Source organism: Saimiri boliviensis, chromosome X (assembly GCF_048565385.1).
Source record: "Saimiri boliviensis isolate mSaiBol1 chromosome X, mSaiBol1.pri, whole genome shotgun sequence".
NCBI lineage: Eukaryota > Metazoa > Chordata > Mammalia > Primates > Cebidae > Saimiri > Saimiri boliviensis.
The window spans coordinates 8,393,908-8,406,443 of record NC_133470.1 but is presented as its reverse complement, the minus strand read 5'-3'; the positions used below and the strand labels follow the sequence as shown (position 1 = coordinate 8,406,443).

The following is a 12,536-nucleotide window of genomic DNA, read 5'->3' as shown; positions in this document are numbered from 1 at the left end:
ACTCCAAAGATAGCTTGTGGAAATATTTATAATGTACGTACCAGCATTTTTTTTTACATAATTTAAATACATGCTTATAAAAAATTTTTTCTTCTCTGAAGTTTTGCAATATCTGTATGACCAACTTTATTTTATCATCTGCTAACTTGACTGAGCTGTTAATGTGTGATGTGACCTTCTTCAGGTTGAAAGTGACAATTCAGCATATCACAAGGAAAAGGTTCTCCTTAAATGTTGAGACTTTGAGATACTTGCCACAGTTGTCCGTATGCCAAGTCCCAGGCTACTTGCTGCTCATACTGAAGCACAAAATATCTTTGGAAAACATTTTCTCCCATTTGGGCCATCTTTTTGGAACCAGAAATTGCTACACTTCTATGCGAGGGAATAGATTTTTACTCTATCCATTCCCTGTATCATTTTGGCAAGTTCTTGTTACTGTTAATTCAGGGGGGCTGCCAATTTGAGGGATGCAACAAATGTCAAAGAGGCCATATTTGTCCCATGTTTCCCCTGAGGCAGAATGTATTTTTTACATTGTGATCCTTTGTGAAATCAGATAACAAAGGACCACCGGTTCCAAAGACAAGTCTTCTCCCTATATTTTCCCCACTTTCTAGTCTGGAAAAAGAAAAGTGGGGTTATCAGTCTCTCTGCCAGCAAGTGTTTGTTAAACTCCCATGCCCTTGTCACTGCACACAGGCTTGTGATATAAAACTGCCTTAACCTTCATACAGCTTACAATTATAGGTAGGTAGGAGACAGGGAAATTTACAGAATAACATATCAGTGTTAAATTGGGGTAAAACTACATGAGGATGCCTGCCAATTCCATATATATTTAGAGAAGGGAGAACTTGGGATGATTGAGAGTGAACAAAGAAGACCTCACAGATAGGGGAACCTTGAGGTGGCTCTGGAGGTAGACAGAACAGAACATCATTATATGAAGTGGAGACTCTTCTGGGTGTTTGAGGTTGGGGAAGAAACATAAACAATGCCTCTAAGAAAGAAGCAGCCTAAACAACAGCTCAAAGGAAGATGGGTGTGTGAAATCCACCATGTGTGTGAAATTACAACAGGAGTCCCAGTTATAGGATAAAGCAGCAAAACCAGAAAGCAAGTGTTTAGACAGTTAAGCAAACCTCTTATTTTCTTACCTGTGTTTGAACCATCACATAATTTACAGTTGAAAGTTCTTTAAGGCGAGGCAGCACTGTTCATCAGGCTCCCATTTATGTATTCAATTTTGAAAACACTATGACTTCTGGAAGCAAACAAAAACAGAGTTAGGCTGAACACCCAACTCCAGTGTAAGAGAATTTTTCTTCAACTCACTAAACAAATGAATATTTTGGGGTTTCTGTAATGTTCATATGGGAAGCAAAATGTAGTAACAAGCCTAGAAAATAATTTAGATGCCAAGTTGATGTGTTATTGAGCAATGGACGTGGAATCAACAAATAGTCTGATGAGAGAGCAGTGAGGGTAAATTAGGAAGTGGAATATTCATGTTTGCTTTCCCAGGGCACTGCTCTTACATCTCGTTTACATTTTATTAGATTTAAAACAAAGGAATCAGAAGCTGAGAAAAAATATTACAGTGAGAGAACCATTGAATAAAGGAGTGGTGAGAAGATTCATTCCTCTATTAACATCAGCAGTCATCTAAACATGTACTTTTTGTTCTGGCATAAAATCACAGCTGTAGCATGACCTGCTTACTAAAGGTCACTTAAAATTTTTAATAAAATTGGCTTAAATTTAAAAGGAGGCTTTTAAAATGTTAAGTATGGTTCTCATCTACTTTTAAAAATCTAGTGTTAAGGCCAGGGGAATGGGGGTTAGAAGTTGGTGGGGGATCAGGAGCGAGTTGGTGATTATCTTTCTCTCTCCTCTCAAGCGCTCTTTTTCTTTCTCAATTTCTCTCTCTCTTTTCATCTCTCTTTTTCTTTCAGTCTCTCTCAATCTCTCACTTTCTTATGCTTTCACATTCCTTAGACTCTGGGTTTCCATTCCTGATTTTTGGCAGTCAGAAATCCCTTCAAATGAGGCTGTCAATCTATGCTTCCTATAGCCTCCAATTTTCAGATTAGCCAAAATATAAACTTTCCCATTTACAAGTGTGGCATTCTTCCGCAGCCTAATGTTTATCTAAAAATGGTGTTCATTATCCATTAGGTGTTATTTACTCTAATTTATAAATTGAGTAGTTTGACCTCTTTTACTAGCTAATACACTTATTTAAAAATACTTTTTATTTTTAATTTTTGTGGATACATAGTAGGTGTATGTATTTGTGGGGTACATGAGATGTTTTGACATGACTTTGTATTTAATAGTCTTGGGCTATATATAATTTTTCTTTTATATGCTAGAAATTACTGTCTTCTTCCTCTGGGTTGGGGATTAAAACTTGCATTTAATAGGGTGTGGTAATAATTTGGCCCTGTTTTCTCTGTATGCTTGCTGACTCCTTGTTCTTAGTTAGGACAGATACTGGGAAGAATTATTTTTGCAACTGAGAACAAGTAGAGATTTTAATAGGGGGTATAGAATGAATTTTAGATGACCGTAATCACTAAAAGTGTCTAAACAGTTCAAATTAGTTGTGTGTCATGTGGACAACTCATCGAAATACTTGAAGTTTGGTTATTTGCACACAGAACATGAATACTATTTCAAGCTTCAGGTTTTAACATGTGCTGAATTGTAAACAACTTTCAAAAATTTAACGCAGGCAAGTTCACCTCAGGCCACTGAATTTGAATTGCTTTTGTGTATATTTTCAGCATTACCCTTGTTCTTTTTTGACTTTGTCATATTCTTCAGTCCAACTGAAAATGTTAGTCAGAGTTCATTTTACATTAGAGTATATATTCCTAGATGCCAAATCCCTGAATACAACCTTTTTTACCCACTTTTGTTTCTTCTGGTGATACTTATTTGCATTTTGCGTTCAAAAGGTGGCTATCCACTGGATGCCAAACTTGTGTTATTAGCTATCTTTATCTGCCTAAGCCTCTGGTTTGCTTCCTTATGGGAATTAAAAATAAGATTTCCCTTGATTTCATCAAAAAAATCATCATTCTTTCAGTGTTGACCATATTGTTTTGATAAAAAACATCTGATTCGTATTATTGAACATCTTTCTCATTTTTTCTTTCTCCATAAGGAGAAATTCATCACTATTTATTACCTGAACATTTGTGAAACCAATTTTAGAGAATCCCAAAAGAATCAATTTAAGCCACCTAGTTACTGGTAATTAAGATGACTTTAAAATGCCCCCAAAATTATCAAAATTACAGCTAACAAATTCAGAGGAAATGATAAAATCTATTACTGAAAAATCCAATCAGTTTTGGGAAGAAGCTGAACAGAATTTTATTTAAACTCAGTAAAATGTCTTTTTGAGCTTTTTGCATGGACCCATTTGAGTTAAAACTCTTTATTATTAAGAGCTAGTTTTATCTTTGTTTTCTGTTAGTGTAGTAGGTTTGAATAGGAGCTCTTGAATAGGAGCTGAAATAATTAGGTTAATGGTTTTTCTTTTCATACATTATTAGAGGAATAATACAGATGGAATGAAAATGAAAGCAAAATTTAGAATAAAAATTTTTTAAAAGTTTATGAATTCTTAAAGTTAATTGATGCACTCCCAGCAGTGTCTGGGAAAATGGTAGGATTTTATGCCAAATATTATTACTGTTGTCTTTTGCCAGAGTTTAGTGGAATTGCCCTGAACATCAATTTGGTCATTTTAACTCTCTTATGTTTGAGGTCTACTGCCAATAGTCAGATCATGATAAAAACCTATGACATGCTAAGTAATGGATGCTAGGCAATAAGGATCTTTCTAAAAATGGCTCTTCTTAAAAAAAATCATATCTTGCAACTGTAAATGGCCTGTTTGTTAATAGATTATTTTCCTCCTTTTGGTCAAGATTTTCTGCTTATGTTTATAGCTTATAAGTTTATAAATAAAGTACTACTTTGAAGCAACATTTTTATTAGTAGGTATTTCAACTTGGATGTTTTAAGGGCCTTTTAATTTCACTTTGCACAAAGTGAAATTATAGAAATATTTTAATCAAAGTGATCATGGCCTAAAATCTTCTGCAACATATTTGGTTGACTGAAGTTATTGTTAAATTTGGCCTGACCAAAATTAAAATTTCATATTTTATGGTTACCAGTGTACTCTCTGTAACAAATTGTACTTTTCTCATGATTACAAGAATTCTAAAAGATGGTTGAATTAGTGCTTTGAGTTTCACATTATACTGAAAAATGTGGATGCCCAGCTGAGCCTTGATATGATGACCAGGAAAAGAGCAGCACTTTCTCAAAATCTTAGTTGATTTTAGACAAACAAATCATTTAATTCTGTGAGGCTTACACTCTGTTTCTTAGAAGAAAACTGGAGAAGAGTTCTGGGCTCGGACCGGTAACATGGCCAAACGTACCAAGAAGGTTGGGATCGTCGGTAAATACGGGACCTGCTATGGGGCCTCCCTCCGGAAAATGGTGAAGAAAATTGAAATCAGCCAGCATGCCAAGTACACTTGCTCTTTCTGTGGCAAAACCAAGATGAAGAGACGAGCTGTGGGCATCTGGCACTGTGGTTCCTGCATGAAGACAGTGGCTGGCGGTGCCTGGACGTACAATACCACTTCCGCTGTCACGGTAAAGTCCGCCATCAGACGACTGAAGGAATTGAAAGACCAGTAGGCGCTCCTCTACTCTTTGAGACATCACTGGCCTATAATAAATGGGTTAATTTATGTAATAAAAAAAAAAAAAAGAAAAAAAGAAGAAAACTGGAGAAGAAACCCTATCTCAATCCTTGTCCTGGAGAATCCTAGAAAATCCACATAATTATTTTTCCCAAGTCATTGGAGACCCTTATTCATCCTATAAACTCTAGATATGCTTTTTACCATGAAGCTTTAGGAGCCTTACTAGTATCTACTGTAGTATCTTGATAGCTCTACAGTAAAAAAAGAAAATAATATGCAAAAAGTGCTCTGATTTGTAGTCTATGTCTCTAATTGGGTATTATTCTGCAATGACAGTAAAAAAATTAAAAAAAATTACCCTTTACGTTAAATTCACACCCAGTGAGAGAACAAATAATCTGAATGAACAAACATTCTCTTTTTGATGCTGATAGTAATCATTATCTATTGAACAGATCGACTCAATTTAATGAACATAGATGCCCTCTACTTAGGGTGTTCATATAATTTCTTGTCAAAATTGTAGCATTTTGGAAAGTGAAAAACAGCACTATTAATAATTACACTAAAATAACAGGCATAACCTGAATTGTCCCTGTCAAACCTCACCTGGAATGTATTATTCTCCTCCCTTCCATGTGTATCCAAGTGCTACCCACTTTTGATGGCCCAGATGAAGTTTCATCCAAGAAGGCTCTTTAGAGTCCTTTTCCATATTTTACCTGAATTAAGGCATCAGGGGTGCCAGCATGTGAGAAATTAGGATGTTTTAGATATTTCAAGGAAATAATTATTGCTGTTATTTGACATGTATTTGTTCTCTCTTACCAACTAGAATGCAACCTTCTTGAGCACAAGGAATATGTCTTATTTTTCTGTCTCGGTGAAGCACTTAGGTATTTTGCAATGCCCAAAGTGAAGAGAAAGAGTAAATTCTTGCTGCATTGCTATTCATAGTAACATTCCTCTCTATGTTTGTGAATAAAATAATGGGTGTTGTTGCCAAAATGCAGGTTATTTAAAAAATTTTCTTCTGGATTTATAATCTTATGCAGTAGAAAGGGATAACAATCAAACCAAATACAGTTAATTATGGCCTGCATACCCATTTAGTCACCAGATGTTTGAAAGTGTCTGCTCAGATTTAGACATTTAAAAAATAACCAGACCTTTCCTAGGAGCACTTTATCATACAAAGGATCATTTGAGAATATCTTACTTGTAGCATTCTGAGCAAAATTATAATTAATTTTTACTAAGTATTTATTAAAAATATAAAGTAGATATTTTTCTAATTATAAAAGTAATATATGCTCATTGTAAAAAAAATCTCATAGAATACAAAAAAATATTGAAACAAAACCTGAAACCACCCATAATCCTTTATTTTAGAGGTAATTACATGGACTATTTTGGTATATATCCTTCTAGTAGTCTTCTGTGTTATTTACATACTATGCAGTGATCCTTGCCTTCTGGCATTCATGGGCTTGTGTAATCCCCTCTGTATAACTTGCTTATAACCAATAAGAGATGACAAATTTGGGAGGACATTACTTGCATGATGAAATCACAAAAGATTGTGATTTTTGACTTGCTAGCAGGTTCTATCTTGCTGGTTTTGATGAAGCAAGCTGTCATGTTGGAGAGGTCCACATGACAAGGAACTGAGAGTGGCCTCTGGCTAACAGCCAGCAATGAACTGATTTCCCAGTCTAATAACTCTTAAGTAACTGAATACTGCCAATGACCATGTGGATGAGCTTGAATGTGAATCCTTCCCCAGTTGAACCTCCAGATGAGACCCCAGCCTCAGTGAAACCTTGATCATTGCCTTATGAAAGTCTGAGCAGAGGACTCAGCTAAGTTGTGCCTGGATTCTTGACCCATAAAATCTTTGAGATTACAAATGTGTGTGGTTTAAGCTGCTAAGATTGAAGTATTTTATTACATAGGAATAGGTAACTAATACAGTTAGAGAGTGTCTCATTTATAGTTTTATAGCATTTTTGTTTAACATTTTTTTTTTTTTGAGACGGAGTTTCGCTCTTGTTACCCAGGCTGGAGTGCAATGGCACGATCTCGGCTCATTGCAATCTCCGCCTCCTGGGTTCAAGCAATTCTCCTGCCTCAGCCTCCTGAGCTGGGATTACAGGCACGCGCCACCATGCCCAACTAATTTTTTGTATTTTTAGTAGAGACGGGGTTTCACCATGTTGACCAGGATGGTCTCGATCTCTTGACCTCATGATCCACCTGCCTCAGCCTCCCAAAGTGCTGGGATTACAGGCATGAGCCACCGCGCCTGGCCAACATTTTCTTATTAAAAATCTTCTGTGTCATTAAAAATTGCTGAAAATGTGATTTTCTTTTCTAGGTGGAAAAGAACCACATAGTAAGGATATGTCAAATTTTATTTATTCTTATCTAATTTGATATTTAGGTTATTTCCAATTACTGGCTACTATGACTAACACTAAAGTGAACATCCTTATACATCCATTTTTCACTAGAATGACTGTATATCTTATTATCCCAACAAAATTCATTCCCATAAAATAAATGATTCAAAGAGTATGCATAATTTTAAGGATTTAGGAATATTGTTAAATTACCTTTTAGAAAGTTTAGGTTATTAAAGTGCCTCTGAGTATTTCAGTGTACCTTGGCCAACAATGGTTAAAAAAATTAGTCAACTTGAGAAAGAGTATCTCTTTGTAATTTTAGTTTTTATTTCTTGTATTATATCTTCACATGATTATTAGTTGGTTAAAGCTTATTAAGCATTTAAATAAAAATAATTACCAGCCTGGCCGGGCGTGGTGGCTCAAGCCTGTAATCCCAGCACTTTGGGAGGCCGAGGCGGGTGGATCATGAGGTCAAGAGATTGAGACCATCCTGGTCAACATGGTGAAACCCCATCTCTACTAAAGGTGCAAAAAATTAGCTGGGCATGGTGGTGCGTGCCTGTAATCCCAGCTACTCTGGAGGCTGAGGCAGGAGAATTGCCTGAACCCAGGAGGGGGAGGTTGCGGTGAGCCGAGATCACGCCATTGCACTCCAGCCTGGGTAACAAGAGCGAAACTCCGTCTCAAAAAAAAAAAATAATAATAATAATTACCAGCCTGGGCAATATAGGGAGACCCCATCTCTACAGAAAAATGGGCATGGTGGTTCACACCTGCAGTCCCCCCCCCAAAAAAAAATATCTAAGAACATGGCTTAAACCACCCAATCCATAAGTAAATGTATACATAGGAGAATGTTTTTCAGTGAACTTTTACCAAGTGTTTCTTACTTGTTTTACAAATATTAACATATTTGATCCTCAAAACAACTCTGAGTCAAGTACCACTATAACTGCTGTTTTACAGAAAATAGTCAGAAAGCAACTTACTGAGAGCAGCACAGCTAGCACAGAGCTAAGAGACGGAGACAGGAATACCATTGAACGATATGTAATAGACACCCCGCCCCAATTTCAAACAAAAAGCCACATCCATAAACCAAATGCCAAAGGAGGCATTAATTCCTTCATCATAGATCAGAAAAATGAAACTGAATGCATCTTATCTAGTGAATGGTTCAAGGTTATACAGCTTGTCAGTACTATGATTTAGAACTCAAATGCTAGTCTGTCCACCTGCCTTCCAATTCCACATTTCCTATAAGGAATAAGCACACAAAGCAGGTGGTCAGTAAATATAGGTTAATTGAACTCCAACAGACCACATGCAATATGAGAAGGTGATGGAATGTCAGTGAATTGGAAACGGTGGGTATAGTGGAGTGATGCTAAGAATGATCCATCATGGCAGGTCACAGGAGGACTCCCAGTGGCTCAGCCCTTGGGAAGAAGGTGTGTAGAAGTGATGAGGGAGATAGAGAGAAACAAAAGACAAGTTTAAAGAGATCCTACTCCTAGACAAGCTTATGACTGTTTCTGCAAAGGCATTCATGACATTGGGACAGGGAGGGTGTATTGGCACACAGTCAATACTGTAAGGGAAAAGGTAAAACAAAAACCAAGACACGTTTGTCCAAGTAGCCATAGCTGTCACCAGCACCATTTAGACAATTGTATGTTTTAGGTTGTGTTCTCCCTGAAGCAGACAGAGCCAAATGTTTGAGTGCTAGTGATTTATAGGAAAGAGCTTTAGAAAGAAGCCAGAACAGTAGTGTGGTAGAAAGGGGAAGAAGCCAAGCAAGGGTGTAGTTTTGGGTGATGTCCCAGGCTCAGCCTGATCCCATGGGGTGCTTGGGAGGGTAAATTATACCTCAGAGTTTGTTCTACCATGAGGCAAAGGCTCTGGGCATTGGTACTCACACAGCAGTCAATGGATAAGTGTCTCATGCATTTCTGGCATGGGTGAGCTGGCTTCAGCACCAGAGGGACAGGTGCCAGTTGCTAGCAGCAAAGCCCACAAAAGCCAAGGGATGGAGACACAAAGTTAGTAAAGGGGATCTTAGAAGATGTTGTAGCTACCAGAAGTGCCCATTACAGCATGCTTTAAACTACATATGACAGTGCATCCACTTAAATACATGTATTTGTAAGAACTGGAAATTTCTAATTTGACAGTTCTAATTTCCTCAGTTCCTGCTGTGTCTTAATGTACCACGTAGAAGTAGAAATTTTGTTAAGTTCTTTGCACAGTGACCATTTATGTAGAATCTGTGGGAGTTAGAACTAGGTCAATTAAAACTGCAATTTGCTAAGGGAAAATGAAAAATAGAAGTCTCTAATGCAGAGGGTTAGTATTCAAATCAAATTGGAGCTTTGGAAATGGTAATAGATAAGCTATGGTTAGGGCATTTCAATTCTCTACTCATAAAGGCAGGTTTTAATGAAGTCACATAGATGATAATCCCAAAGGCTTTCTAGCAGCAGGATGGCAAGTTGTTATGTATTATTGGGAAATGAGCTATATTTAATACCTGTCTAATTGTCATCACTCTAAAACACACTTCAACAATTGATTAAGTTGAAACCAGAAGCAAATTATTTCCCCTTACTTTTGTTTTCTTAATCTAATGTCTTGGCTAGAAAATGTAGAGATTAGCTAATATGGGTCTGGCAGCAAATACCTGCAAGTTTTAAATATTCACAAATGTCACTAATAGAGTATCTTGATAATGGTTCTTCATTTCTACGCAAAATATTAAATATTGTATTTCTTAACTCTTATTGTCAGATTAGGAGGACATTTACGTCATATTTAAGGCAAATATTCCTGAGTCGTTAAAGCACTCTAGCTGGGTATTTAAAAACTGCCTGCTATAGACCAGGGATCAGTGAACTATAGCCCATTGGCCCAAGTCAGCCTTTCATATACGCATTGTTGTACAATGGTATATGGGAGCAAAGAATGGTTTTTCTAATTTTTAATGGTTGAAAAAATCAAAACAATATTTTATGACATGAAAATTATATGAAATTCAAATTTCAAGGTCCAACTAAAGCTTTATTGGAACATAGCTACACCCATTTATTTATATATTGCCTGTGGCCACTTTGGTGCTTTTACACTAGATTTAAGTAACTGTGACAGAGACTGGATGGCCCTCAAAGCCTACAATAGTTATTATCTGATCCTTTACAGAAAACGTTTGCTGCTTTCTGCTCTAGACTTTTGTGCTTCCCTTTGCCCATAGTTTGCGAGCTCTCAAAACAACATTAGAACACGTAGAACTTGGGTAATCATGACATGGAGACACTGGAAATAAAGTCTATTTTCATTTTTGAGGGAAGAGTTGATTTTCTTGATGAGCATTTTACTTAAACACATATGGCTACAACACAGACATTGCACAAGATCTTTTATCTATGCATGCTTGAAATGATTGTAGATTTCCAGGGTCCTGAATTATCTGAACTATTACCTCTTTTCTGTTTACATGAGGGACATGTCCTTTGACATAGAGACAATCATCAACTCTCTTCAATTTACCTTTCAAAAAAAACAGTGCCAGACAGCCTAGTGGCCCCTTTCATTGTTATTCCATTCCATCCTCTCAACAACCCTATGAATAAATTTTATTTTTCAATTTTAGAGATGAGGAAATGGGCCAAAAAAGTGATGTTATTTGTATTAACATTTCATAGCTAATCAAAGGTTGCTTTGGGATCCACATTTTGATTCACCTAACTTCAAAGCTTTGCTCAGAGTGTTTTGTCTTATTGCCAGTAGAAGAATGCCATTAGCATTGATCAGAAATACTATCCTAAATCATTGATTATTCTCTACCCCAACTCATCCTCCACCTGTCTAGGTAACTATATGCATTCATCTGCTTTTCTATCTGTCCATCCATTCATCCATCCATCGTCCTTTCATTCACCATTAACTCAAACATCAAATGTTTATTGAGTACATGTCAGCCATTTTGCTAACTGCACTGGGCAGTAGAAATACATTTGTGAACAGAAGAGGCATCGTCTCTGCCCTCACAGAGTCCTTTTTTACTTGGAAGAGCTGCACAGAGGATGGGTTTTATTTGTCCACAGATTTATAGGCCCCAGGCATCTATATTATAAGTGAGATTTGATGTCTATATGTTTCATAATCTTCCCTTTTGGAAATCATTTGACTTGTACCTCTTGGATGTTTTGCTTTTACAAGTAGTTTAGATAGTGTATTGAAGATGTTATAATCAGATTTTTTAATTGAAGGATAAAAACTATATGACACTGCATCATTTATTTTTAAGTAAATGTAACACTTTACATAAACATTTCCCTCAAGGCTACTAAACACATGTTAGTAGAATTTGGCATGCCAAATTCTTTCTATCTATCTATCTATCTATCTATCTATCTATCTATCTATCTATCATGTATATATATTTGGTAATACATTTTGTTGATCCTACCCCAAAAACTTTCTTACCCATTGCTTGTCACTTTGAGAGAACAGAAACTGACAGGAGGTAATTAATAGACTTCGCCTCTAGGATGAACAGGCACACACACCAGTTGGGGGAGCCTTGATTCTTTTCAAAGGGCTTTGTTGGTGAGACTTGAAAGTGCCATATGACTGCTGGGAGTTTTGTTTTGGTAGTAGTTACTGGTTAGGCTTTGGAAATTTTTATTTCAGACGTCTGGTTGGTTCTCAAAAATTGCCTTTAAGAATTTTATTTTGTAACTTAAGAGCAGAGGCTATTATTAGCTGTGTGTTTGTGGTTGAAACATGAGGTCAGGTTTGGCAGGGAACTCTTAAGGGTGTGTGAAGGCGAGCCTCAGCCCAGCCATCCTGTGGCCACTCAGTGCTGTGGGGAGCAGCTTATTCCTGGGTACAGAAGGAATGCCTTTGTCTTACAGTTCGTGGGAGTGTGTGCTTTAATAATGGAATGCTTCCTTTGGGATTTAGGAGTGACTTGCAGTAAATTTTTATTAAGGATTCAATGTCCTATTGGGAATATACATATAGGAATATATGTAAGATTCATATTCATAATTGCTTTATTAGATCAGGGATCATGTTGGTCTTATCTATCGTTTTACTCCCTGTTCCAAGTGTAGTGTGTGCCACATATTATAAATATCAATATTTGTTAAATAAATGAATAAATGAATGAGTGAAAAATGACCATAAAGAGCAGGTGTAGAAAGATTAAGGACATGTGTTAAACTGAAGTATAGAAGTTGGTAGTCAGAGAATATTTATAGGTCAAGCACTTTCAAGTGATGGCAGATATCTAAGATGTGGTGACCGTACTCATGAACTGCAACATTCAAATAAATACGGAATTCTCTCTACCTGAGAAAACTGTGGAAATGTGAGGTAATAGTAT

At 36.6% G+C, this 12,536-nt stretch overlaps 2 protein-coding genes across 2 annotated transcripts in view; both read left to right on the top strand.

The window, feature by feature from the left end:
* Positions 1 to 12,536, top strand: part of ARHGAP6 (Rho GTPase activating protein 6) — a 542,269-nt gene that overhangs the window by 23,051 nt on the left and 506,682 nt on the right. The gene's annotated exons all lie outside the window — the stretch shown is intronic.
* On the top strand, positions 4,412 to 7,859 carry LOC101032881 (large ribosomal subunit protein eL43-like). The gene has a single exon (XM_074391721.1). It carries the CDS (start codon positions 4,456 to 4,458, stop codon positions 4,732 to 4,734), a length of 279 nt encoding a protein of 92 aa, XP_074247822.1. The 5' UTR covers positions 4,412 to 4,455; the 3' UTR covers positions 4,735 to 7,859.

Bases quoted from the DNA above. Each gene is read 5' to 3' on its own strand.
- LOC101032881 (XM_074391721.1), top strand. From the start codon at position 4,456: ATGGCCAAACGTACCAAGAAGGTTGGGATCGTCGGTAAATACGGGACC.